Source organism: Musca vetustissima, unplaced genomic scaffold (genome assembly GCF_032173495.1).
Source record: "Musca vetustissima isolate MV318-11 ecotype Yass unplaced genomic scaffold, APGP_CSIRO_Mvet_v1 utg22101, whole genome shotgun sequence".
In the NCBI taxonomy this organism is placed as follows: domain Eukaryota; kingdom Metazoa; phylum Arthropoda; class Insecta; order Diptera; family Muscidae; genus Musca; species Musca vetustissima.
Window position 1 is genome coordinate 58,396 of NW_026874843.1, and position 21,715 is coordinate 80,110.

At 36.0% G+C, this 21,715-nt stretch overlaps 7 protein-coding genes across 7 annotated transcripts; 3 read left to right on the forward strand and 4 right to left on the reverse strand.

Moving 5' to 3' along the window:
* Window positions 1-283: 283 nt before the first annotated feature.
* Window positions 284-790, reverse strand: LOC133336981 (calphotin-like). Its single transcript, XM_061545245.1, has 2 exons — window positions 769-790; window positions 284-691 (listed from the first exon to the last, which is right to left on the reverse strand). The coding sequence occupies exons 1-2, from the start codon at window positions 778-780 to the stop codon at window positions 284-286; spliced, it is 420 nt and encodes a 139-aa protein (XP_061401229.1). The 5' UTR covers window positions 781-790.
* A 4,535-nt stretch (window positions 791-5,325) lies between these two features.
* Window positions 5,326-9,731, reverse strand: LOC133336989 (cuticle protein 38-like). The gene is made up of 4 exons (XM_061545256.1): window positions 9,720-9,731; window positions 9,304-9,654; window positions 5,769-5,780; window positions 5,326-5,703 (listed from the first exon to the last, which is right to left on the reverse strand). The coding sequence occupies exons 1-4, from the start codon at window positions 9,729-9,731 to the stop codon at window positions 5,326-5,328; spliced, it is 753 nt and encodes a 250-aa protein (XP_061401240.1).
* Window positions 9,732-10,285: 554 nt separating this feature from the next.
* LOC133337000 (calphotin-like) lies at window positions 10,286-10,743 on the forward strand. The gene is made up of 2 exons (XM_061545267.1): window positions 10,286-10,297; window positions 10,363-10,743. The coding sequence occupies exons 1-2, from the start codon at window positions 10,286-10,288 to the stop codon at window positions 10,741-10,743; spliced, it is 393 nt and encodes a 130-aa protein (XP_061401251.1).
* Window positions 10,744-13,313: 2,570 nt separating this feature from the next.
* LOC133337011 (cuticle protein 70, isoforms A and B-like) lies at window positions 13,314-13,786 on the reverse strand. The gene is made up of 2 exons (XM_061545279.1): window positions 13,775-13,786; window positions 13,314-13,703 (listed from the first exon to the last, which is right to left on the reverse strand). Exons 1-2 carry the CDS (start codon window positions 13,784-13,786, stop codon window positions 13,314-13,316), a joined length of 402 nt encoding a protein of 133 aa, XP_061401263.1.
* A 564-nt stretch (window positions 13,787-14,350) lies between these two features.
* On the forward strand, window positions 14,351-14,817 carry LOC133337022 (larval cuticle protein F1-like). Its single transcript, XM_061545290.1, has 2 exons — window positions 14,351-14,362; window positions 14,428-14,817. The coding sequence occupies exons 1-2, from the start codon at window positions 14,351-14,353 to the stop codon at window positions 14,815-14,817; spliced, it is 402 nt and encodes a 133-aa protein (XP_061401274.1).
* Window positions 14,818-16,967: 2,150 nt separating this feature from the next.
* Window positions 16,968-17,440, reverse strand: LOC133337033 (cuticle protein 70, isoforms A and B-like). Its single transcript, XM_061545301.1, has 2 exons — window positions 17,429-17,440; window positions 16,968-17,357 (listed from the first exon to the last, which is right to left on the reverse strand). Exons 1-2 carry the CDS (start codon window positions 17,438-17,440, stop codon window positions 16,968-16,970), a joined length of 402 nt encoding a protein of 133 aa, XP_061401285.1.
* A 561-nt stretch (window positions 17,441-18,001) lies between these two features.
* Window positions 18,002-18,453, forward strand: LOC133337125 (cuticle protein 38-like). The gene is made up of 2 exons (XM_061545389.1): window positions 18,002-18,013; window positions 18,079-18,453. Exons 1-2 carry the CDS (start codon window positions 18,002-18,004, stop codon window positions 18,439-18,441), a joined length of 375 nt encoding a protein of 124 aa, XP_061401373.1. The 3' UTR covers window positions 18,442-18,453.
* The last annotated feature ends 3,262 nt before the right edge of the window (window positions 18,454-21,715 follow it).

The window sequence follows — 21,715 nt, forward strand, 5'->3', positions numbered from 1 at the left end:
GAAAGGTATAAAAAGTTCTGTATGGTCGAACTTACTTGTTGAATTTTATTTAATATTAGCCAAAAGTCCTTTCGAAGCTAGCTAGCTCGTTTTAGTTCTTCGAAATACCAAAATATCGATATTAAATCAATTTTTGAAGCATTTTGAATATTTAGTTTATTGTAACCCCCACTGATCAATTAAATAACATAAATGTTTTGTTTTTGTTTTTTTTTTAACAAAATTATTTTAATCGAAACATGAGTATCATCAGTCTTTTCGCATCCAATAAATATTCAACGAGTTACCACAAAGCGGGGGCGGCATAAGTCAATGGTGTAGAGTAGGCCAAAGGTGTGCTGTAAGCTGAAGCGTATCTGGCAACGAAGGGTGTGCTGTAGGCTGCAGCAACTGGGGCAGCAAAGGTATTGGCAACAAGGGGAGCGGCAAAGGTCTTAGCAACAACAGGAGCAGCAACGGGAGCAACAACTGGTGCAGCGAAAGTTTTGGCTACAACAGGAGCGGCAACGGGGGCAACAATTGGAGCTGTGGCAATACCATTATAGTTGCGTGCAATAACTTGGCTGCTGGTGGCAGTGACAAATGGAGCTGGGGCAGCAACGACGGCAGCTGGTGCGGTGTAAGCCAAAGGAGCACCAATCAAACCAGGCTTGGCAGCAGCACAGGCGATGACAGCAAAGATGACAACGGCCTAAAGAAATAATTAAACAAGAACAAATAAATATCATTAAGGATACGTTGAGATTTTTTGTTTTTATAATCACTTACGAATTTGAACATTTTGAATGGGGTTTGAGGATTTTTTTGCAAATTTGTTGTTAACAAATCAAAAGTAAGTCGATGTATAATAAAATTCACCGGGGTACACGACAATTTATACTCATCCATCGGATCTCAAAATCAAAACAAATAAATCACGATATTTCACTCTCCTCCGCCTCCAAAATAAATGAGCACGTGACATAGGTTTCAAACTCTGTCCATGCTTCAGTGTTTTGATTTAGTAGCCGGCACAGTGGCCGTAGTTCAACACCATTCCATCCGAAATTACATTTATGGTATTTTATGTTTCGAACGTGATTTGAGTAGCATAGTATCCGGTGGGAATTTCAGTGTTTTACTTCGGCCGCTGACATTGACAATGAAAATCGAAACATAAAAAATCCTAAAAACTTTTCTATTTTTTTAGATGATGACTCAAAGCGTTTGAAAAATATTGGTGGCTAAGGTTAATAACTTCTTAAAAATTTGTCTATGTGACAATATTGTTTTGGGTATTTTTAACGTACAATTGTTTATATGCACATTTCTGTTGGACGTTAAATTATGCTAAGCAGGTTTCAGTAAGGTGATCATTATTTTGAGCCAACTATTTCATGACCTACACTAACATATATACCAGCGAATACTGTCGGTTGGTGTAGGTCAGTTTGACAATGGGTAATAACCTCATAAAATGTTATTGAAAGGTATGACCGCCAGATTTGAATAGTACACATTTACTTTAGCCAAGTAGATGGTTAGGGAATATCGGAGCTTTACTGACATGCCTCTTATAGAGTATTTATTGAATAATTTTATTCTAAAGAAACAAGCAGGTTACGGTTAACCAGATTTTTAACCAGCATCTGTTAACAATTATTTTATTATCACCCAATGTCCCATAATATCTGTACTAATGAAAGAGTAAAGTGATTTACTGACTTAACGATTTATCAACGCCCAGACGAAACGGCTGAAGCTGCAATCTTTAAATTTTGGGTGAGGGTCACTCTTAGTCCGAAGGTGGCAAATAGGGCTGGGTTTTTGGAAATTCGAGTGTAGAATTGATGTAGCAACGTCGTTCTTTTTTTTTGAAATTTTGAACTCTAAATATTCAAATTCATAGGAATGGATAGAACTAAAAACTTGAAATGCGACTTAGAATTGAGAAGCAGGGTCGATATGTGGAGGTGGCTTTGGAAGCATGTAATCATTTATACGAAAAGTACTAAACTGAATTTTGAATTTTGGGAGAAGTTAGAATCATGAAATTTGAAGTTAGGATTCCTGTCGAAGTGTGTAAATAGTTCTGGAGGTATGTAATAGTTCTGGAAATCCGTACAAGTTGGATTTAAGAAAAACCGAAAGGTGTGGAATCCTGAATAGGCATACATATGAATATTTCAGTGCACACATCCATTATCTCCATTAAACAAAAATATGGTTTTTATGATACCATTTTTTATACCCTCCACCATAGTATGGAGGGTATATTAGTTTTGTTTTTCCGTTTGTAACGCATCGAAATAATCATTTCCGACCCTATAAAGTATATATGTATATTCTTGACCAGCGTAAAATTCTATGACGATCTAAGCATGTCCGTCTGTCTGTTGTAATCACTCTAGCGTCTAAACGAATTGGGATAGAACGCCAAAATTTTGCATAGAGTCGTCTTTTGTCTGCAGGCAGGTCAAGTTCGAAGATGGGCTATATCGGTCCACGTTTAGGCATAGCTCCCATATAAGGGTACCCCCAAATTTTCAGTTTTTTTTTTTGGGTTCTTGAACGCGTTTTTCAACCGAATTTTTCAACCGAATTGAAATTAAGTAAAATGGGTTCTTTTTGGATACCAAATTTCTCCACTAAAAATTATAAATATAGGTCCACTTTTTATGGTAGCCATTATATATCGGTACCTCCCAATATTCAGTTTTTGGGGGGTATTGACCAGATTTTTTCGCCGAATTGGCTGTAATTTAGTACTTTGAGTTCCTATTGGGTATCAAATCTCTCCACAAAAAATTATAAATATAGGTCTTTTTTTCGGGTAGCCTCATAAAAGTGTATGCCCAATTTTCGGTATTTTGGGGTTGGTTCTTGAGCCCGTTTTTCAACCGAATTCGCAAAAATTTGGTACTTTGAGTTCTTATTGCGTAGCAAACCTCTCCACTAAAAATTATAAATATAGGTCAATTTTTTCGGGTAGCCCCATATAAGGGTACCCTCCAATTTTCGGTATTTTGGGGTTATTGAGCACGGGTTTCAACCGAATTCGCTGTAATTTGGTATTTTGTAGTCGTATATGGTAACAAATCTCCCTACCAAAAATTATTAATATTTTAGGGTAGTCTCCTTATAACCCCCTTTTTTGTTTTAAAATAGTTAGCTGATTTTTTCGGTGTGTTGGGGTTATCCCATGTAGATGTATTCCACACATAATAGGGGGATATTCGGCAGACGAAATTTCAGTTCATACCCCACATAGTATGGAATTCTAAAACGATTTAGTCAATTTAGTCATATTGGGATTCAAAACTAAAATATTAGCTTGGAACTTGAGCTACATCGGCCCTTAATTAGGCCTAACCCCTTATATAATGAAAACACTAATTCCTACACAATGTTGTCAATATTGGTCCCGCTTTAGTATGCCTCATATATAATATTGCCCTCTAAATTTGAGTATTTTCAGAATTTTATACACAAGTTTCACCGTACCATGCGTTAATAATATATGTCAACATTTTAGAGTCTTGAGATTTTAGGAAAACCCCCATTGCTGAATTTTCTATTTGGTTTACAACAATTTATTGGAAGAATTGTCGTTATATGTATGTTCGCTATGTTTTCATTTAAAAACTGTTTCAGTATTTCTGTGGTGGAGGGTATCCAAAGTTCGGCCCGGTCGAACTTAACGCTTTTTTACTTCATTGTCATTAAAGAAATTTTGCAATGCAAGAAAAAGATTATAATCGCTTGGTGCCAAGTCCCAACCCAGCTCCCGAAGTTTCTAACAAGTCACTGTAGATGTGTGTGGCCTAGCGATATCCTGTTGGTATACGACACCTCCCCTATTGGCCTATTCTGGTCGTTTCTGATCAATTGCCATCTTCAAACGGCCCAGTTGTTGACAGTAGAGTTCAGAATTTAGCGTTTGGCCATATGGAAGCAACTCATAATAAATAATTCCCTTCCAGTTCCACCAAATGCATAGCAAACCGTTAGTCCTGGTTGAGCCACCGTTTGAGGTGCTTCACCGCTCTTTGACCACGATCGTTTTCGCACAGTGTTATATAACACAGAAAAAAAAGCCACCCCGAAATTTTTGATTAAATGCTTCATCAGCGTTCGACAAAAAGATGTCGATAACATATTTCAAACGTAGTCGGAAATGTTTATCAAACACCAACAATTCACAAAAAAACCATCAACAAACGAGTTTGACCAAAAAAATTATTAAATTTGTTGGACAATTTTTAATAATTTTTTTGTAATATGCCATATTATTTTTTATTACGTTATTACAAAGTACTTTGTTGAATAGATTGTAAAATATGGATAACAAATATAAGTTTTTATTCGGTATAGAGCTACACATTTAGTTTAAAGCCGTTAAAATACTGAAAATTTGGAGGTATTTTTGTGGGAGAGCTGTAATAATAAGGGTAAAAATCGGCAATTGCTGTTTAAAAGGTTTTGTATCGTACTACAAGAAATTTAATTTGAAATAATAATAATAATTTGATAAACAAGATTGTCAATATGACAAATATTTTATCGATTAACAAAATAAAATTCAACAAAATTTTTAGTATATATGAGAATTACTTTATCAAAATATTTTCGAATGGGATTACAATTTTTTTTATCGGCGATTGTAAATATGAACATTATTTTTATCGGCGAAAAATCAATAAAATTTTAATTGGATTTTTGAATTTTTTTATCAAATGGTTACAATTTTTTTTCTGTGTATGTTATCCATTTCTCATCCCAAGTCACCATCCGTTTAAGAAATGGGTCTATTTCATTCCGTTTCGCCAGATGAAAATTCGATACATCCTATTTTTTCTATTAATTGGTGTGATACCCAAACATCGAGCTTCTTTTTGAATACAGCTTTGTGTAAATGGTTTAAGGGATTCGCCATTCGCAAAAAAATGTTTAGAGAAAAACGCGTTTAAAGTTTGAGAAGCCCTTCAGCCGTTACTTGATGCTGACACAATAAATCGGCTATATCTTCATGAGTTCGACATTCTTTAATCAGTGTAGATTCGAATTATATCAACAAAAATTTTGACCCCGAGAATGGGGGGGTCCCCTTAAAATAGTTTTATGGGCGATTTTTATCTCCTGGGCAATGTTACGACTGCTAAAATGCCGGTCACTGTCGATCATTTCTCCGATTTTATCGGCATTTTCGACGACCAGCCTAATATATTTCTTTTTCCCCAACCTAATATATAAATTAATACAATAAAACAAGTTATTGGTAACTTTGTAATTTTTTTACTAAATAATTTATTTTTCATCGTGATTTTTGGTCAAGGCTTACATTTTTTAGAACAAAACTGGAGAAGCATAAGATAAGGGTGAGGAGTAGGCGAAAGGAGCAGCATAGGTGGCTGCGTATTTAGCAACAACTGGAGTGGAGTAAGCAGCAGCAACAGGGGTGGTGTAAGCAGCGGCAACTGGAGCAGCAAAGGTCTTGGCAACAACTGGAGTGGCGAAAGTTTTAGCTAAAACAGGAGCGGCGACGGGAGCAACAACTGGAGCAGTGGCAACACCATTGTAGTTACGGGCAACATATTGGCTACTGGTGGCAGTCACAAAGGGAGCTGGGGCAGCAACAACATGAGCGGGTGCGGTGTATGCCAAAGGAGCAACCAAACCGGGCTTGGCGGCAGCACAAGCAATCATGGCGAAGATGGCAACAGCCTAATGTAGGTGAAACTTATTTTTAATATTTTGCTCCTATGTGATGTAATTGTTTCAATACTTACGAATTTGAACATTTTGAATTAAGGGTTGAGGATTTGAAATGTTATTACTCGAATAAGTAAGTGAATTCTGATATCAATCCAATAATGAAGTTAACTATTTATACGAAATAGTGATACAATTTAAGTCACCTTCAGTTTACCGTTTATATCGACAATGAAATTACAGTTTAATTATTAAAAAATAAATAGTTTACCATTCCCATCAAATGTTCTTGAAATTGACTAGAATAACTGTTACGTCTACTCACTTATAAATAGATTCCATAAAAATACAGAAAAAAACTGAAATATTTAAATACTCGTACATTTTTAGTTGTTGAAATACAAATGCCCCACAAAATGTGTTCCGCATTTTAATTGAGTGCCAAACAATCAGTGTTTATACTGCTAAAAAATCCACTGCATACTGAGGCGTATGGTTAACAGTTGATTTGAAATAAGTGTTGGAGCATTTTTTTTAACGACAAGACTGCAAATTTTTATTCACTATAAATACTTGACTTTGTTCCACACCGTATATCAGAAGTCACTTACTTATCCGAGTAATCACATTTCGAAACCACAATCCCTAATTCAAAATGTTCAAATTCGTAAGTATTGGAAATATGCATCAAATTTGTTCAAAATATTAACAATTTGTTTCGTCTCCTCTAGGCCGTTGTCATCTTCGCTGTCATTGCCTGTGCTGCTGCCAAGCCCGGTTTGGTTACTCCTTTGGCATATGCCGCACCCGCTGCCGTTGTTGCTGCTGCCCCAGCTCCATTTGTGACTGCCACCAGTAGCCAATATGTTGCCCGTAACTACAATGGTATTGCCACTGCCCCAGTTGTTGCTCCCGTTGCTGCTCCTGTTGTTGCCAAAACTTTCGCTGCCCCTGTCGTTGCCAAGACTTTCGCCGCTCCAGTAGCTGCTGCTTACACTACCCCTGTCGCTGCTGCTTACTCTACACCTGTTGTTGCCAAATACGCCGCAACCTATGCTGCTCCCTTCGCTTACTCCTCACCCTTGTCTTATGCTGCTCCAGTTTTGTTCTAAACACTGTGAATCTTGACCAAAGAACACCACCGGAAATAAATTATTAAATTAACAAAATATATATATAAACGATTTGTTTTAATGTATAAAAATATAAATTTTAAAACTTGTAATATTTTTGTTACACTGTTTATCTTAAAGGTTATATTTTTAATAATATGGCAAGGGATGTGATTATTATTATATATGAAAATTGTTTCACGACACTATACAAATAACGTCTTTAATATAGACTCGAAAAATCTGGTGAAAAATCTATTTATCCACGATTTGAAAAAAGATGGACAAAAATGTCAGATTTCTTTCAATTAGCATGCAATATAATTTTCAACCTGAATGTCAATATAACGAACCTAATCCTCATCTAGAAAAACTATCGTATATATATATATAGGTTCCCTTAAAAAGACTTAAATGTACTGACTGATAACAAGGTTTGAATCGGAGTCTATCTAACGCACCTAATCATCTGTGTCTGGGCTACAGCCCTGACACAGACGATCATCACCTCAGTCCACTCCTTTAAGAATAGACTTGATTCAATGACAAATACAACTTCTATCTTAACTAATTACAATGTTGTAATTAGAAGAGAAGAAAGTCGTTATAATTTCTAGCAGTTTCGGGTGAGGTCGTCATTTTAATTTTAAATTACAGACTATTCACCACCAGGGATGGTCCGTATGACGAATTTTTAGGTTTTCGACTGTCAAAAAGGTGTAAACGTCGAAAACGTCATATACCTGTATAAAATGTAGTAAATGTAGAAAACGTCATTAATTCGATTATTATTACCATATACCGTTATTTTCAAAAATACATATTATTTTTACATATATCTGTCTGTTCCTTACTAGAATTAATACAAAATTCTAAACTTTTTGGAGAATTTTTTTTGAAATTTTATATGGATTTCAGTAAAGCATACGTAATTTCCAAATTCACTAATGGAAATAGGTATTTTGTCAAAAACCTAATGGTTTTTGGTGGGTTTCCGACGTTTCTGACGTATGTAATATACGTCGAAAATGTATGTCATTTACGTCACTATTTCTGACGGACCATCTATGTTCACCACAGCAGGTGGGATTCTCAATAGCAACATCTGTGTGGCTGACGAATAATTTAACTAATATTGTACCATATTCTGGTCCTTGAAGGATTTTAGTGTGTAATTGCTTGCCTATATGGGCTTCTTAAGTGGCATTAATAGACGGTCAGAAAGATGGTCCGTAAGTATAGGGTACTTCTAACATTACTTTTGACGAAAAACCTTATAATGGTCTCATTATAGACTACCAAAGAAAGGCTTCATAAGGAAAAACCATTATGAAAATGTCGATAAAATCCGAAAAATTATTGAAGCTGACCGGCATGTTAGCAGTCGTAAGATCGCCTAGTTGTTAAAAATCGACTATAAAACTTTTTTAAACCATTTACACAAAGCTCGATTCCCAAAGAAGCTCGATGTTTGGGTGCCACAACAATTAACAGAAAAAAATAGGATGGATCGAATTTCCATCTTCGAAGCCTTGTCCAAACAAATGAGGTAGACCCATTTCTTAAACGGATGGCGACTGGGGATGAGAAATGGATCACATATGAAAACGATCGTGGTCAAAAAGCTGTGAAGCACCTCAAACGGTGGCCAAACCAGGACTTACGGCCAGGAAGGTTCAGCTATGCATTTGGTGGGACTGGAAGGGGATTAATTATTATAAGTTGCTTCCATATGGCCTTACTCTAAATTCTGACCTCTACTGTCAATAACTGGACCGTTGGAAGATAGCAATTGACCATAAACAACCAGAATTGGCCAACAGGAGAGGTGTCGTGTTCCACCAGGACAACGCTAGGCCACACACATCTACAGTAACTCGCCAGAAACTTTGGGAGCTTGGTTGGGAAGTTTTAATGCATCCTCCATACAGTCCGGGCTTGGCAGCAAGCGATTATCATATTTTGCTTGCATTGCAAAATGTCTTTAATGATAAAAAAATTCATAACTAGGAAGGATTGTGAAAATCAACTATTAGAGTTTTTTGGCAAATAGAGCAGGCATTATGAAGTTTCCTTTAAAATGGCAACAAATCATACAAAAATACGGTGCACATTTAGCCCAAATCGGTCATTCCGAAGCATGTTAAATAAAGTCCTATAGTTCAGAATGGAGTCAGTATAGACGACCAGAAACGAGTATGTGTAAGTAATATTAACAAGAACGGGACAATAGACAACACCTGAATGGAGCCTGTGCAGTTCGACTATAGTTGTTCAGTAGGGGAGGTCTGATCACTATTGTTTCTCTACATATGAACAGCAGAGAGGGTAATATTGTAATAAACTTTATGAGATCAGATGGGATTGTCAATGGACGTGCAGGAGGCCCTTCATAAATAACACAGTAAATAAATAAATAATCATGTTTTGTTTAAATTTGATATATAGTTTATTGTGTCGATATTCTATAGGTCAGTCTCAATGTTTTTTAGAACAAAACTGGAGCTGGGGCAGCAGCATAAGTCAAGGGTGCAGAGTAAGCGAAAGGAGCAGCATAGGTGGCTGCGTATTTGGCAACAACAGGGGTCGAGTAAGCAGCAGCAAGAGGGGTGGTGTAAGCAGCAGCTACTGGAGCGGCGAAAGTTTTAGCGACAACAGGGGCAGCAACGGGAGCAACAATTGGAGCAGTGGCAATACCATTGTAATTGCGGGCAACATATTGGCTACTGGTGGCAGTCACAAAGGGTGCTGGGGCAGCAGCAACAATAGCAGCGGGTGCGGTGTATGCCAAAGGAGTAACCAAACCGGGCTTGGCGGCAGCACAGGCAATGACAGCGAAAATGACAACGGCCTAAAAGAGACGAAACAAGTTATTAATATTTTAAAGAAATTTGATGTAGAGTTTTCACTACTTACGAATTTGAACATTTTGAATATAGGTTTGATGATTTCAAATGTTATTACTCTGATAAGTAAGTGACTTCTGATGCCAAATATAGAATTAAGTCAAGTATTTATAGTGAATAAAAATGTGCCGTCTCGTCGTTGTCAACAAATTAGTTTCAAAAGTTATTTCAATCCAACTGCCAACCATATGCTTCAGTGTGCTGTAGATTTCTTTAACAATACAAACATTGCTTATTTAACACACAATTAAAATGCGGGACACAGTTTGTGGGGCTTTTTTTCAAACAATAAAATATTTAAATATTTTTTTTGTTTCTTTAATTTTATGAAACTCACTTTAAACTCAGTAGAGGTAACGGTCATTCTTGTAGATTTCAAGAACATTTGATGTGGAAGGTGAACTATTTATATTTTAAATGATATGCCTTCTCATATTTAAAATTAACTTTTAACTGAAGGTGAATTAAATTGTATAACTATTTCGTATAAATAGTTAACTTCATTATTGGATTGATATCAGAAGTCATTTACTTATCAAAGTAATCAAATTTTAAAACCACAAATCTAAAATCAAAATGTTCAAATTCGTAAGTATTGAAACATTTCCATCGAATCAGTATAAAATATTAACTATTATTTTCACTTTCTTTAGGCCGTTGTCATCTTCGCTGTCATTGCCTGTGCTGCCGCCAAGCCCGGTTTGGTTACTCCTTTGGCATACACCGCACCCGCTGCTGTTGTTGCTGCTGCCCCAGCTCCATTTGTTACTGCCACTAGTAGCCAATATGTTGCCCGTAACTACAATGGTATTGCCACTGCTCCAGTTGTTGCTCCCGTTGCTGCCCCTGTTGTTGCTAAGACTTTCGCCGCCCCTGTCGTTGCCAAGACTTTCGCCGCTCCAGTAGCTGCTGCTTCCACCACCCCTGTAGCTGCTGCTTACTCTACCCCTGTTGTTGCCAAATACGCAGCCACCTATGCTGCCCCTTTCGCTTACTCCGCACCCTTGTCTTATGCTGCTCCAGTTTTGTTCTAAAAACTGTAAACCTTGAACAAAGATCAACATGAAAAATAAATTAATTAATTAACAAAAGAAAAATCACTCAAGACTTGTTTTATTATATTAACTTCGTATATCACGAATTCCATGTCACGCACTGTTACAGCGTGCGAAATATAATCGTTTGTTTAGTTATAAAATAGATTCCCAAATTTCTTTTGCAATTTTTATTAAATAATTTTACGCCTTTAACAATACCTGCAATTTTTTTATAAATATTTTTGTAAATTTTGGAGATATTAAGCAAAATTTAGCACACGCACGCGCTACAAATTTTTCCGTTTAAAAATTGGATATCAGTTTCGATATGAAATTTGTGCGAATTGGTTGGAGATAAAATTGCGGATTTCTTTTACAGATATAAGGTGTTATTCAAGATTATATTGAAATTTAATTTTTTTGAGAAACTAATTTGACATATAATATTAAATTTGAACACAGTCACGCACATGTTACACTGGTAACGCAACATTACACACATGTACTAAAAAAATTAAATTCAAAACAGAACGATTTAATTATGCTAAATTTTAAACCCCACATAACTATGTTGTCAGGGTATTATAGCTTTGTATGGCCCCAAGACCTTTAGTATATCATTATGCAATCATGGACCAATCGTCACGAAATTTTTGCCTATAAGTCCGATTCTAAACCAACTTATTGAGGAAAAATGTAACATGTGCATGACGGATACAAAATTTGTGTTTAAATCTAATAAATATATGCCCAAGTTACTCTCCACGCGAAAATGGAACAACAAAAAGAAAAACTGTGGTTATTTTTCAAAATTCAACTAAAAATATATTGTCCGGATTGCAACAAATATTTCCTATATAATTTCATATCTCTCTTAACGAATTGATGTTTCACCTATGTGGTTGACCTTTTTGTGGAATTCGTGATATATAAAATCTTTCAATATTGATTGAGAAAAAAGGTAGATTTTATTTAAAAAATGCTACAAATTTTAGAAAAGTGCAGAAAAAATACTATAGAATTTATATAAAAATCAGTGAGCGGAGCAGTATAGTCGGACGGGACCGATCATACGATACCCTACACAAATACGACGGAGTTCTAACTTTCTAAGGAAGTTTATTTCGAGCCTGGGAAATATTTCGTGACATTTGCACCCTCTTGCCCGATTAGAGGTCAACAGCACATCTTCCATACACTGACATATTTTCCGAATATTACTAATATTCAGTACAGCCCTTCTTATTAATTGTCCAGATTGACTTCAGCGTGGGTTGTATGGTGATGATCGGCTTACAACTGATCGATTCGAAAAATTGCAAAAAAATTATGTTTTCGGTCTACTTCATCCCAAAATTATTATCTGATCATCACCGAAAATTATAAGCGCTGTCCTTGACCATAACGGGAACCCCATGGAAAATTTCAAATCGATCAGCGTTATATTTCCGCCCTCTAGTGTGGTAATGGGTTACTAAATAATATCTGAATACGTTAGCACCTGTTAGTCAGTCACTCCTCTTGGATATACTATCAATTTCTCGGGTCTATGTCCTTTAGGAGTAAATATATACGTCATAGAATCCAAATTTTGTCATTTTTCATACAAAAGTCAGGGTCCATTTGACCCGCTAAATATTGACCGATATTTATCAAAACATTCTTTGGCCCGTTCCCTTCTGCATGTAAAATTTCACGATGTTCAGGCCATAATTGCGGCCTCTGGAGCGACCAGAAAAACCGACAAAAATTTAATATTTGGTCCATTTCATCCCCAAAATATTAACCGATCTTTAGCAGAAACAATAGGGGTCTTCATTAGCCACATGCAAAATTTCGTGAAGATTGGTCCATAACTGTGGCCTGTATCGTGTTAACAAATTATAATGGACAGACGGACGGACTCAGCTAGTCGAGATATGACGATCGGTATACTTAAAGGTGGGTCTAGGACCAATATTTCATTACTCCTTGGTAGATTTGCTCTCTACTAATATTACAAGAGGCTACCATGAATCGCACAGTAAAAGGAAGCCTACAAGTTCTAACAACTTCTCCATACAAAAACCAGTAAGGAAAGTAGTAAAGTCGGACTGGGTCGACTAGTGGTGAAGGGTATCATCACCACTTTGGGTATATTCAGCATATGTACCCTAAAGTCGAAATTATATATGGAAGCTATGCTATATGTATATCTGAACCGATTTCAAGGAAACTTATCAGAGATTAATTTATATTAACTTCAGTACGTTGTGTCAATCGGCCTAGCTATGGATCTTTAGTGCACCATTTACTTAAAATCGGACGGATATATATATATATATATAGGAGTACTATATATGGGAGCTATATATAAATCTGAACCGATTTTAACGAAACTTAGCACACATCATTTTAGACTTCATTCAGTACGCTATCCAAAAAATTCATGCAAATCGAATGATTTTCGGGACTTTGGTGCACCATCTGATTCTCTCTAAGTAACACAAGAAAGAAATACATAATCTTTAACATTGGTATACATAATTTATTTGGTCGATATTCTAGAGTTCAATCTCAAAGTTTTTTTAGAACAAAACTGGAGCTGGGCCAGCACCATAAGTCAAGGGTGCAGAGTAAGCGAAAGGAGCAGCATAGGTGGCAGCGTATTTGGTAACAACAGGGGTCGAGTAAGCAGCAGCAAGAGGGGTGGTGTAAGCAGCAGATACTGGAGCGGCGAAAGTCTTAGCAACAACAGGGGCGGCGAAAGTTTTGGCTACAACAGGTGTAGCAACGGGAGCAACAACTGGTGCGGTGGCAATACCATTATAGTTACGGGCAACATATTGGCTACTGGTGGCAGTCACAAAGGGAGCTGGGGCAGCAGCAACAACAGCAGCGGGTGCGGTGTAAGCCAAAGGAGTAACCAAACCAGGCTTAGCGGCAGCACAGGCAATGACAGCGAAGATGACAACGGCCTAAAGGAGACGAAACAAGTTTTAATATTTAATAATTTAAAGAAATTTGATGTCGAATTTTCACTACTTACGAATTTGAACATTTTGAATTAAGGATTGCGATTTTGAAATGTTATTACTCTGATAAGTAGGTGACTTCTGATGCCAAATGTAAAATTAAGTCAAGTATTTATAGTGAATAAATATGTGCCGTCTTGTCGTTGTCAAAAATTAGTTTCAAATGTTATTTCCAACCAACTGCCAGCCATATGCTTCTGTGTGCAGTGGATTTCTTTAGCAATATAAACATTGCTTATTTAACACACAATTAAAATGCGGGACACAGTTTGTGGGGCGTTTTTATTTCAAATAATAAAATTATATTTAAATATTTCATTTATTTTGTTTCTGTAATTTTATGGAACTCGCTTTTAATTTCGTGGAGGTAACGGTAATTCTTGTAGATTTCAAGAACATTTGATGTGGAAGGTGAACTATTTATATTTAAAATGATATGCCATTTCATATTCAAAATTAACGTTTAGCTGAAGGTGAATTAAATTGTATCACTATTTCGTATAAATAGTTAACTTCATTGTTGGATTGATATCAGAAGTCATTTACTTATCAAAGTAATCACATTCCAAAACCACAAATCTAAATTCAAAATGTTCAAATTCGTAAGTAGTGAAAATTCTACATCAATTTTCTATAAAATATTAATAACTTGTTTCGTCTCCTTTAGGCCGTTGTCATCTTCGCTGTCATTGCCTGTGCTGCTGCCAAGCCCGGTTTGGTTACACCCTTGGCTTACACCGCACCCGCTGCTGTTGTTGCTGCTGCCCCAGCTCCCTTTGTGACTGCCACCAGTAGTCAATATGTTGCCCGTAACTACAATGGTATTGCCACCGCTCCGGTTGTTGCTCCCGTTGCTGCTCCTGTTGTCGCTAAAACTTTCGCCGCCTCTGTCGTTGCCAAGACTTTCGCCGCTCCAGTAGCTGCTGCTTACACCACCCCTGTAGCTGCTGCTTACTCGACCCCTGTTGTTGCCAAATACGCTGCCACCTATGCTGCTCCTTTTGCTTACTCTTCACCCTTGACTTACGCTGCTGCCCCAGCTCCAGTTTTGTTCTAAAAAAAACTCTGAGACTGAACTATAGAATATCGATACAATAAATTATATACCAAAATAAAACAAAATCATGATTATTTCTTTACTGTATTACTTATAGAGGGCCACCTACTGTCAATAGAGAATTCCATCTGATCTTCTGTTTATGCCAAGAACTCTTATATTCCATTTAGTTACTCTGAACCATTTAATTTACCTGTTGTCCCAACCAGGGTTACCGTTGTGCGACTAAAGTCGCAATTTGCAACCTTTTTGATGCCCTGTAACTCTGCAACTTTTTAAGCTTTGTGCGACTTTTCTTCTTTGTCATTTTTAATGTTGAATTTTCCTTTTTATGTGTTAATTCTCCGTCGTTTTCGAGTTTCAAGGGTATCTGACATATTCTCCGACCAGCTTTTTTGACAAATTTATTTTTCTTTGCGACCTTTTTTCAAGGGAACGACTTTTTGAGCAACTTTTTTAAAATTGCCAGCGGTAACACTGATCCCAACTTCACTGTTATTATAAAATCTATGAGTCTAGACTAGAAAATGATTGTTGATAATACGGTAGTTACTGTTGCCCCCTCTGAATCTTGGACATTCCAACAGACCTTGGACTCAGCACCATTGCACTCAGCACGCGCCACCCAAGAATGGTTACAAAATGAGGTTCCTCTCTACATTTCTAGCGCACAATGGCCAAAATCTCCGGATACTAATTCGTTGGACTATTGTGTCTGGAGTATTTTGGAAAATAATTTTGGCACTAAAAAATACCAAATTGTCGATCACCTCAAGCAAGCGCTTCGCCGGGAATGGGCCAAAATACCACAGAGCAAGGCCATAATTCGTGCCAAAGGTGACCAATTCGAACAAATATAAACTTATTCTAAAATTTGATGCTATTTTCGAAATTTTTGCTTTCTTTCAAAAAAATTTTAAAAAATATATAAAAATTATGGGGTTTGACTTTGTTGCAGTTTTTTATCTCACCCTGTACTGTACCACATTAACATCATATGGTATACCATGTAATGTAAAAAAAAAGCAGATCGAGTATTAAATAAATATATAATTGATTATTAAATACAAATTTAATATTCAAATTATTTATGTGACAATTGTTGTCAATACGATAATCCCTAATAGTTGACAAGTTTATTTTATTCATATAAATAATATACATATTGCAATTTGTCTCATAGAACTATCGAATCAATTTATTAAACTATAAGGCGTATACATGCTGACGTTTGTCATACGCACCAATCACCCAATATATTAAATAAAATATTTGAAATGGGTTTAAAAAAACACAAAAAATAAAACATTTAAAAAAATTAAAAAGGATTTGTTTTTAAAATAATATTTATTAAAAATGAGTAAATCCTTGGGATTTTTGAAAATAATTTTTTGAAATACTAATCTGAATATTTGAAAATTATTTCAAGGCCATTACATTGTATTAAGCTGCTGATTTTTTATGAAGTTTTTATTAGTAATCATACGCTCCCCTATATTCTATCAACTCAAAGGCAAATTACTGTTAAACATACGCTACAATTTGGCTAGAAGAATGCATGCCCAATGATTGGAGCCTCAGCATCCTGTGTCCCGTGCATAAAATAGGAGACAAGACGATATGTGCCAACTATAGAGGTATTAGTCTCCTTCCCATCGCATATAAAGTGCGTACTGTGTGAACGACTGAAGCCAATGGTCAATGACATTATTGGACCATACCAATGTGGCTTGAGACTTGGCAAATCCACCATTGACCAGATTTTCACTCTGCGCCAAATCGTGGAAAAAACCCCTGCGCCAAATCGTGGAAAATTTTAAATTTTTTCTCAAATATCTCTTAAATTTTTTTTTTTGAATGAAAATGCAACAAATTCGGATAAAAAATAAAAATTTGGTTATCTAAAAACAAATGGGTGCCGTATTAGCATCACCTACTCTAGTATTACCATTACCACACCAGAAAGCGGAATCGGATGATTTTTAAGCGCTTAAATGAAATGGCAAATCGTTAAAATCGACTTCCATGGAATTCTCTATCGAATCCCATCTGATTCTCTCTAAGTAACACAAGAAAGAAATACATAATCTTTAACATTGGTATACATAATTTATTTGGTCGATATTCTAGAGTTCAATCTCAAAGTTTTTTTAGAACAAAACTGGAGCTGGGCCAGCACCATAAGTCAAGGGTGCAGAGTAAGCGAAAGGAGCAGCATAGGTGGCAGCGTATTTGGTAACAACAGGGGTCGAGTAAGCAGCAGCAAGAGGGGTGGTGTAAGCAGCAGATACTGGAGCGGCGAAAGTCTTAGCAACAACAGGTGCGGCGAAAGTTTTGGCTACAACAGGTGTAGCAACGGGAGCAACAACTGGTGCGGTGGCAATACCATTATAGTTACGGGCAACATATTGGCTACTGGTGGCAGTCACAAAGGGAGCTGGGGCAGCAGCAACAACAGCAGCGGGTGCGGTGTAAGCCAAAGGAGTAACCAAACCAGGCTTAGCGGCAGCACAGGCAATGACAGCGAAGATGACAACGGCCTAAAGGAGACGAAACAAGTTTTAATATTTAATAATTTAAAGACATTTGATGTCGAATTTTCACTACTTACGAATTTGAACATTTTGAATTAAGGATTGCGATTTTGAAATGTTATTACTCTGATAAGTAGGTGACTTCTGATGCCAAATGTAAAATTAAGTCAAGTATTTATAGTGAATAAATATGTGCCGTCTTGTCGTTGTCAAAAATTAGTTTCAAATGTTATTTCCAACCAACTGCCAGCCATATGCTTCTGTGTGCAGTGGATTTCTTTAGCAATATAAACATTGCTTATTTAACACACAATTAAAATGCGGGACACAGTTTGTGGGGCGTTTTTATTTCAAATAATAAAATTATATTTAAATATGTACTTTATTTTGTTTATGTAATTTAATGGAACTCGCTTTTAATTTCGTGGAGGTAACGGTAATTCTTGTAGATTTCAAGAACATTTGATGTGGAAGGTGAACTATTTATATTTAAAATGATATGCCATTTCATATTCAAAATTATCGTTTAGCTGAAGGTGAATTAAATTGTATCACTATTTCGTATAAATAGTTAACTTCATTGTTGGATTGATATCAGAAGTCATTTACTTATCAAAGTAAGCACATTTCAAAACCTACAAAAATTCAAAATGTTCAAATTCGTAAGTCTTAAAACGTTCGCATCAAATTGATACAAAATATTAACAACTTGTTTCGTCTCATTTAGGCCGTTGTCATCATTGCTATAATTGCCTGTGCTGCTGCCAAGCCCGGTTTGGTTACACCCTTGGCGTACACTGCACCAGCTGCTATTGTTGCTGCTGCCCCAGCTCCCTTTGTGACTGCCACCAGTAGCCAATATGTTGCCCGTAACTACAATGGTATTGCCACCGCACAAGTTGTTGCTCCCGTTGCTGCCCCTGTCGTTGCCAAGACTTTCGCCGCTCCAGTAGCTGCTGCTTACACCACCCCTGTTGCTGCTGCTTACTCTACCCCTGTTGTTGCCAAATACGCTGCCACCTATGCGGCTCCTTTTGCTTACTCTGCACCCTTGACTTATGCTGCTGCCCCAGCTCCAGTTTTGTTCTAAAAACTTTGAGACTGAACTATAGAATATCGATACAATAAATTATATACAAAATTAAACAAAATCATAATTATTTATTTACTGTATTACTTATAGAGGGCCACCTACTGCAGCTCCTGCATATGTAGCGTATATAGTGTAATATTCCTCTAAGCCTACACTTTAATGTTAGACATGCAAATAAATTCACTTCCTTATGAAGCCTACCTTTAGTAGTGCAAAATTACACCATTATGACATTTTACTCGTCACTGACAATGTTAGAAATCACTTATATTTTTACAGACCCTTTTTTCTGTTGAATTTTTCGTCTGCCTGACATTAAAATTTATAAGTGACCCTCACCCGATAGGGTGAGATAGGTCTTTACAATTGATTTACGGAGTCGAGGTAACCTCAGGCTTGAACTAAATTTTTTAAGCTTCGTTGAATTATTTTATATGTGAAATATAACACAAGAAACAAAATGCAGGTTGATTAATTTTTTTGATTAGATAGTCGAATATTAATACATACTATTATCATCAACACAATATATATGTATATAATATCGGGAGCACCTAAATTTAAGGAAAATCAGTTAAGTTAAGTCCCATTCTCGGGGTCAATTTTTTTGTTGATATAATTCGAATCTACACTGATTAAAGAATGTCTGTACAAAATTTCAAGTGAAAATCTCAAGAACTCTTGAAGATATAGCCGATTTATTGTGTCAGCATCAAGTGACGGCTGAAGGGCTTCTCAAACTTTAAACGCGTTTTTCTCTAAACATTTTTTTGCGAATGGCGGGCACGATAACTCAAAAACTCGTATGAACTAGGATAAAGCCAATCGGTGAAGATCTTCCTTATTTTTTAACTTGGTTTTTAGTAAAAAATCGGCGATTTTCCAAAAATATTTTTTTCAAAGGTCCACCATTTTGTTAATTTTAGAGCGAAGTCAATAATCCTAATTCATACGAGAGCCAGACATGTACTCTTTCTAACACCGTTGGAATTTTCGGATTCCGATGCTCCAGTGAGGAGTTATCATGCCCGCCATCAAAAATAAGGACTTTTCTTTAATTACAAAAAACAACAACAAAACAATAACAACATTTTTTTGTAAATTATTTTTCTTCTCTTTTAAATCTTCAATTATATATGTGCAAAGTTACAAACCTTAACAAGCATTTGTATTCATGCTATCAAAAATAAGGACTTTTCTTTAATTACAAAAAACAACAACAAAACAATAACAACATTTTTTTGTAAATTATTTTTCTTCTCTTTTAAATCTTCAATTATATATGTGCAAAGTTACAAACCTTAACAAGCATTTGTATTCATTGAAAATCTTGAAAAAATAAAATCGTGAATGGGGGGGGGGGGGGGGGGTTCCCTTAAAATGTAAAAAAATTGCTACCAACTGGGAATACCAAAATATAAAATTCTAAGATGACTTTCCGTATTATTGGACCATACCGAAATGATCAAATATTTAAGTATTTGGAGATATTGCCTTGCTTTGTGGTTAACCTAAGTGTACATCCGAAAGACCCTGTGGGATACCCCACGACACAAAATCTATCGATTATCTTCAAGACCGAGAATTTAGAATATAAATTGAATTAATGTATGATTATCGTATTCCTATTTGTAGCATACTCGACGTGGTCACAAATAGGGTATTCCAGCAACCGGTGCAGATTTTAAACCCGATCAATCTATATTAATAAAAGAACAAAGTGAATGACTGAGTGACTGACTGTCTGATTTAACGACTCATCAACGCCCAGACGAAACGGCTGAAGCTAGAGTCTTGAAATTTTAGGTGAGGGTCACTCTTGGTCCAAAGGTGTCAGATAAGGCTGAGTTTTTGGAAATTCGTACTAGAACGGTAAGAAACGTACTAAATATGGTATCATTTGTATTTGGCGAACCAGTAGAGCTAGAACTCTGAAATTTGGATTGAGCGTCACTTATGGAGTGTAGAGTGTACTTATAGAGTGTAGTAGCAAAAGGGCTTTTTGAAAATTCGAACTGTAAGTATCCGAAAAGTACTGAAATGTACAAAATTTGGTACAATTTCGTAGCGTGTGAATGGATTGAGCTAAAAACTTGATATTTGGAATGCAAATTAAGGTTGAGAAGTAGGGTCGATATGAGGAGTGTTTGGAAAGCGTGTACTCATGTGTACGAAATGTACTATATGGTACTATATTTTGTACAAATTGGATTTGGAGTTACAAATCGAGCTGGAATCCTGAAAATTTAAATTAACAATACCGTTGGAGTGTTGGATTGGGATATGTAGGTAGTTTTGGAAATTTTTTACTTATGTGTACGAAAAGTACTAAATCGTACTATAATTGAAACAATTTGGATTTAGATGAACCGATAGTTCTGGAACAATGAAATTTGGAGTTAGGATCATTGTAGGAATGTAGGATTAGGGTCAGGATTCTGTTTAACAAATTAATACTTATGGGTACTAAATGCTACTAAATTTGGTACAATTTGAATATTAGGTGAACCAATAGAATCGTGAAATTTGTAGTCATAATCACTGTGGTGGTGTAAGATTGAAATATGTGGGAAGTTTTAGAAATTTGTACTCATGCGTACTAAATTTGGTACAATTTATATTGTGAGTGAAGCGATAAAGTTAAAAACATGAAGTTTTGATTTAGGATCACTGTGAAGGTGTAGGATTGGGGTATGTATGAAGTTTTGGAATTTAGCACTACTGTGTACTAAATTTGGTACAATTTGAGTTTTGGGTAAACCGATAGAGTTGGAATTCTGAAACTTGGGTTTAGGATCACTTCTGAGGAGTAAGATTATGATATGTAGGATGTTTTAGAAATTTGTACGAATTTTTGGTTATGGATGACTGTGAAGGTGTAGGATTGGGTATGTAGGAAGTTTTGAAAATTGGTACTACTGTGTGCTAAATTTGGTAGAATTTGAATTGTGGGTGAACCGATAGTGTTGGAATCCTGAAACTTGGATTAAGGATCACTGTGGGGGTGTAGATTTGGCTTAAGTAGGAAATTTTAGAAATTCGTACTACTGTGTACTATATTTAGTACAATTTGAATTATGGGTGAACCAATAGAGTTGGAATCCTGAAATTTGAATATCCCATGTCATATTATTTAAAATAACTCAGAGTCTATAACAATAATTGTAATTTCAAAAATAAAACAAGTCAAGAATTGTTTTTTTGTTTTTTTTTTTTTTTTTTTTTGGTTAAATAATTTATTTGTCATGGAGTTCTTTGGTCAAGCTTGGCA